The sequence below is a fragment of the Planococcus citri genome, chromosome 5 (assembly GCF_950023065.1).
Source record: "Planococcus citri chromosome 5, ihPlaCitr1.1, whole genome shotgun sequence".
Lineage (NCBI taxonomy): Eukaryota > Metazoa > Arthropoda > Insecta > Hemiptera > Pseudococcidae > Planococcus > Planococcus citri.
The window spans coordinates 34658745-34665449 of record NC_088681.1 but is presented as its reverse complement, the minus strand read 5'-3'; the positions used below and the strand labels follow the sequence as shown (position 1 = coordinate 34665449).

Sequence of the window (6705 nt, the reverse complement as noted above, 5' to 3'; positions counted from 1 at the left end):
GTGTTTACATTAGAATGGTAATAACTTCACTAGGTATGCGTATTACATAGGTAGGTATATTTGAAAAGCCAACGTACTATGATCCCTTTCTGTACCTATGTATATCTGTATTGGAAATTAAACCACCCATCTAATTTACAGGGTGCCCAGAAATATCGAGTACCCCTACGAAAGTTTTTCATTAAAAATATAGGTTGGCAACGTGAAATAGATGCATATGATTGGTGGGATATTATCTCTCCAGTCCAACAACCAATCATGTGCTATCATTATTATCATTCACTGTGACCAACCAAAGTATTTTAGTAGAAAATTTTTTAAGAGTACTCGATATTTCTGGGCACTCTGTAGTTAAATAGTTAGGTAGGGTAGGTAGTAGGTACCTACTTTCAATATTCACTTATTTTGTAAGAAGGTAGACGTAAAACTGCGTACCTGAGAAGTAAGTACCTAAGTAATTTTTAGGTATTAAACCAAAGAAAAAATTATTCAAAAAGCAAATCATTATTATGAAATTACCAAAAAAACACACTAGTTCTAAAGATCTAAAAAAATAACCCTGAAATGATGAGCTACATTTTTATCTTTCAAAATGCCAATCTGGCGGTTTTCCCTCGGCTAAAATCTTAACAAAATTCTATGTAATAGCACTCTTGGGATTCAGAAACTCGTACTTCGTTCAGGGATCATCAAAGAAGTCTTTCCCTTCTGCTAAAATATCTTCTGCCGGCACTGCCGAAGGTTGGTAAGGTAGGTGCCTAATTAACAGTATTTTCGCAAAATCTCCCAGCTACACGCGAAGATTTCCAGAATTTCGTCTTGAAATCTTAAAAAAGCAAGAGGATGAAAATAGACGAATCGCCAGATGTGTTGTTTCACAGAGTTTGCCAAACCACGTCTCGCTTCCCTACAACTTTCTGCTTCAACTTTACAGATTTAAAAAAAAAAAGTTTCTCCATTGTTGAGGAAACCTATCGTATAAAAAATTTCCCCCTAAAAATAAGAAAATAACCTACAGCGAATCGTCTTCTTGTATCAAAAAGCTGCTTGATTTCACAAACCGATATTGTACGCTTCGTCGAGCACCCCATTTTACAAAATTTCATCAAATGCTTTAGTAACCATTAATGAGTATACCTACCTATCTCATTTTCGAATTGAACCACAGCAGCGCTTTATAGCTTTTATAGACTTACAGTTATGAAAATTTTACATATCTTTTCCACAATTTTGTCGAGATATGAAAAGTTTTCGACTAAGGTTTGTTTCAATTTTTGAATTTCTCGAATTTATATAGACGAAGTTTATAACCAACTTTTTGCAGCCAAATGTTCGACGAGACGAGATTGTATAATGATGTTGCTTGAATAAATATTAGTTTAGGTTAACTCGATCTCGATGGTTCGGGTAACATATGGATGAGGAAAAAAGGAATACCTGAGCAATGATAGCACCCATTTCTGGTCTTGATAACTTATCACTTACTTATTCGTATAACTAGGCACTTTTTGTATAATCTCGAGCCGCATTTATCTACTTCGTGTGTATTTGGTATATCAATGAAATCGTGATGTAGGTATGAATAGGTATGTAAAGGGTAGGAGATGAGTCATCCTAAACCTTTTATACGTAGATAATTGGTTAAATACGAGTATTCTAGGTTTTTCCCGGGTTCTTCAGGTACCTAGCAAAGTACGCGAGTATACGAATAACGAGAGTAGGCTATTTTGGGAGATGAGAAATGAGAATGAATTAGATATTCGTGATAGTTGGAGATTATTTTTAAGCCTTTGCTATTAATTAGGTGTTGTCTCAATTTTCTCCTTTTTTACAGCACAGTGTCCAAAACTTTCATAAAGGAATATTCTATCCTCCTCAAAAAATTATATACCTATACCTACTAAATGTACAAGTCCCAAAGGAACCACAAAATTTGATCTAAAGTGGCAAACTACAATTCGTAGAGAGCCGCAACTGCTGTTTAAGCCCACAATCCACCATAACACCTTTCTGGGGTTATATGCCTTAGCTAGAATTCCCAACCCCCGAACCTCTTCAAATATCCATGATTGGAACCAACACTGAATGATACAAAACTAAATAATTTCCTTACAGAAATCACTCTAAAAAATCATCATAAAAGTAGAAGGCGAAAATTATCAAACTAATTTGAATACCCATGCATAATTTTGTCCCATTTTCCAATTCAATGAACAATTTTTTCCAAACTTAGATACTATTTATAAATTTTGGACATTTTTTGAAAAATTTCTGGCTTGCCTTCGTCATACTTAATTTTTAATTTCTTCCAAATTTTCAAAACATTCATAAAAATAAACTTTCTCTACTATACACAGTCTATTATAAACTCTTATTCGCATCCTATTCCTCTTTTTCAAACTGACATCTCCTCCCATCACTTCTTTCAAAAAACGATGACCTATTCTCAAATCATCATATTTCTCCTTTTTCCCTGTTAATGAATTCAAAGTGGGAGAAAAGCTCGCAGGAAATACCGAAAATTCAGTATAGTTCAGAGCTACCTAATCACAGCTTTGATTCCTTTAGCCTACTTAGAATTTTCATCATTCAACAAACTGAATTTAAATCCCACATCGAAAATTAAAAAACACAATTTCCGATTTAAATACTTCGCGAATACATTTTCCTGTCTCAAAGTTTCCATAACGGAAACTGCGAAGCCGCACACGTATACTAAGTAATAACACCAGCCCACTCATTTTCCATAACTTTATATCACCTTTGATGTCATTCCAATAAAATACGAAGTACCTACCTAATGACAGACTTATTGCTCGGTTGACGACGTCCTTTCAGAAATTCAAAGCATAAAAGCGGATTTGTATTTACAAGTAAATGGTAATTAATTACACTCTCGGCTTCGATACAATGTAACCAAATGGAAGTGTTTATTTTTATTCGGCGATAGTGAACGTAAATTTCTCCCCGTTTGAAAGTGTGCCTTTTTAAATGCAAAAACACATTCGTCGAAAGACTAGTATAATTTGTTTATTGCTTTCTGAGTAGAAATCGTCATAAAGGTACCTACCTACTTAGTCGTTGTAGTATGGTAGGCATGTAAAAAAAAAAATAATAATAATTATGGTAATACAAATAATAACATTATAAACAAATTATTTATGTAGAGCATATCGAAATGGAATACATATTTGAAAAAATATAATACAACTTAATTACGTAAAAATACACAATCGGAATGAAAAAGTCGTATGTACGGTGTAGCGAGATGTCATATTCAGCATCAATTTTTAAAAATATGTACGTAGTAGGTAAATTATAACACAATCAAAGTAGGTACTTAGAATGAATTTTTAATTTTCCCAACAAAATTTGCATCAGAAGGTAGAACTTTATTTTTACTTTTAATGTGACATTTAACTAATTTATGCCAATCTATGACTATGAGAAATAAAATCGTTTGGTGTAAAAAAATCGAATAATTTTTGGAACTGGACCTTTGAATATTTGGACTTAGGCCTACGAATTAAACAGAGTTTTGAAATTCAAAGAGTATAGGTTATTTATTAATACGTTAATGAAACAAGGAATGATTCGGAACCAAAATTTAACTTCCCATCCTCAAAAAAAAACTTAAAAATATCTAGTAAGGTAAATAATTCGAAAACAGTCGTACAAAATTCAATCCGATTTCACGAAAATTATAAGAAAGACTAGACAGCAGTGAAAAAATTTTCCAATTAGGAAAATATTCACCAAAGAAAAATTACACAAATAAACACATTTCGTCTTGTTATGGCAATTAACATGTTTTTGTTTTTTTTTCAAATTTGAAAATTGATTCAGATCAGGTGTAAGTAGATACCTACCTACTTATTTTAAGAAAAAAAAAAAAAAAAAAACATGAAATAGCTGCCAACAATTTAGAAAAAATACGATATTTTTACATGCGATAATTTACAAAAATGAATAGGTACAATGTTGGTAGATAATATTCTATAGAATCTTCACGTTTGTTTTTTTAGATTTTCTTTCCCTCTTTTATTTTTTATTTTTTTAGACGAATAAAAAAATGTACCTATGTAGGTAGGTCTAGGTACGTAATTTTTTACACGATTCAAAAATTCTACTAGAGTAGGCTCTTACGTATCTACTTACTAACAATTACTTAAGAATTTTATTGATGGTAAAAAAATAAGCTAAAAAAATCCCTGGAGGCTCTAAAATGACTTAAAGATGATTATAGCCTACTTACTCTAATCTGATGTTATCTCAACAGAAAAATTCGCTAATGGTAGGTAGGCAAGTATGTCATTTTTAGAGTTTTTGATATGTATTTTTAATTTTTTTTTGGATTTCTGAACTAACACATCTGGAATTTTGTGATCACCATGCACTAAACAGTATGGTATAAAAAAGGGAGGAAAAATAAAAAATTATCCATAAAAAAAGCGAATGCTGTTCTTAAAAAAATGGGGAAAATTCATCAGTACTTGACCAACCCATCTTGATGTTCTTGGTAATATGTTGGCACATTTCTAAATCCAAGCTGACAATTTGGATTAGTCAGAGTAGAATCATACAAATCAGTATTCGATATAGGAGAGTCATTGGTATACCACACAGGATGTCTATGAGTACTGACAGGTGATCCACCGAGGAATTGATGCTGATTTGAGGATGATATAGGTATCAGGTCCTCCGTGCTGTATTGTGAACAATGATATGGATACGTACCAGCGTGTCCAGCACGAGGAACATAATTTTGACTAGAGATCACTAAATTGTCCATAGTAAAACCAACATCAGTTATGCTATCTAAGGTAGGTTTGACATCTTGATGATGGTGATGATGATGGTACCTGGAATTCGCACAGCTACTCGTATTAGGTTCCTTCTTAGGTTTAGTTGCGAGTTTTTGTTCACTGAGTATCTTATCTTCGATTTTCTTTAGCTGTACTTGGTGTTGTTGGTGTTGCTGTTGTTGTTGTCTTTTGAGAGCGTCTTCTTTCTCTCGGACGACATCTTTTTTCTTAAATCTTCTCCTACGTCTGAGGTAAGAGCCATTATCAAACATATTGTACGAGTCTGGATCCAGCGTCCAGTAGCTACCTTTGCCTGGTTTCTTATCATCACGAGGGATTTTGACAAAACATTCGTTTAAACTGAGGTTATGACGAATGGAGTTCTGCCAGCCTTGTTTGTTTTCTCTGTAGTAAGGGAATCGTTCCATGATGAATTGGTAGATACCATTGAGGGTTACTTTCTTTTCGGGTGCATTCTGTATGGCCATTGCTATAAGCGCTATGTACGAGTATGGTGGCTTGACCATGTCTTTGCCACCATTGACATGCAGTTGTTGCTGGGGATAGGCGCATCCGTGGTAACTATATCGAGAGTATTGTTCGTAAGGGTTGTACCCGGCAGTAGACATACTTCCTGAGTAGGAATTTCCGCTGTGACGATAGTAACTGGCTTGTTCGCCGAAAAGCGTGTGCATTATTCGAGGGTGCGAAAAAGTAGTATTCCAATACCTAGGTGTAGAGGAGGAAAAGTGCAGTCAGTCCGCACTGTATATGTATACAAATTCAACAGTTTACACCACCGAGCGAAAAAAACACAGCGACGAAGACGCGACAAAAAAAGGGGAGGTGATTTTTTATCATTTTTTTCACTCTCTTTCTCGTTCTCGTTTTTGGTACCAAAAACACGATAATCTCCCCGCATCCTATCTGCCGAAACCTATTAACGGGTGCTGATAGGCTTTAGTCGAGTCCGGAAAAACGAAACATTATCACAATATTTAGAATGGAAACATCGATGAAAGGGATCCGCGCACTGAATTCCCGATAAAAAGTGAACATCTTATTATGACACACAACATAGGTCGTTTACACAAAGATTAAGTAAAAACAAACCGGGGACTGAATGTGTTCTGAAACAACAGAAACGGTGGCCGTTTTCGAATTAGCGATCTAACCTAACGTCAACAAATAAACTGAAAGCGCGTGCGAAGGGATCCGGGTACATGGTTAACCCAGTATACCACCTTTTTTTGACGACCAAAATCTAAAATATACCAGTCTCATTGGTGCGTTTCAAACACGCCTGATGGTAATAATCGGCCAACCGCGAACAGCTATGCGGCAGCTTTAGCTCGAAAACGCCCAATTTCAAGTGCCTTTGTCACGCCTTTGTCAGGGTTTCCGAAACAAAATTGGGCGATAAGGGTTTTCATTCATTATACCCGGCCGAATAATACCGTAGTACGCAGCTATGGACACAAAAAAGAAGCAGAGAGGAAAAAAGAGCGAAAGAAATAAGAACTTATCGAGGTGTCAAAACGAAATTGAGCTCTCGTTCGTCGCCCCGGGGTTAAAACAACAAAACGCCACCGCGATTAGGCGGTTATGAAAATTAAAAGTTTCGGATCAGTCGTTCTCAAAATGCGGACCGAGTTTCTTAATCGCGAATTAAACCGATCCTGCGATCGACATAACTTTCACCCATGTTTTAATTCTGCCTGCGTTGAAGGTAAGTCATTATTTTTGCATTTTGCTTCTTTCTGTATTTTACGTGGATACTTGGTACACGGTTTTTTGGGCTTTTAGATAAAATACTCGAGTGTGACGCGATGATAATTTAAATTTCAAAATTAGATTCGTACCTGCGGGTTTTTTCGTAGTTTTTTTCATTAGAAGTGGG

General features: G+C 35.1%; 1 protein-coding gene across 1 annotated transcript; it reads right to left on the bottom strand.

The window, feature by feature from the left end:
* Positions 1-2934: 2934 nt before the first annotated feature.
* Positions 2935-6058, bottom strand: LOC135848450 (fork head domain-containing protein crocodile-like). The gene has a single exon (XM_065368350.1). The coding sequence runs from the start codon at positions 5498-5500 to the stop codon at positions 4487-4489; it is 1014 nt and encodes a 337-aa protein (XP_065224422.1). The 5' UTR covers positions 5501-6058; the 3' UTR covers positions 2935-4486.
* Positions 6059-6705: the final 647 nt, after the last annotated feature.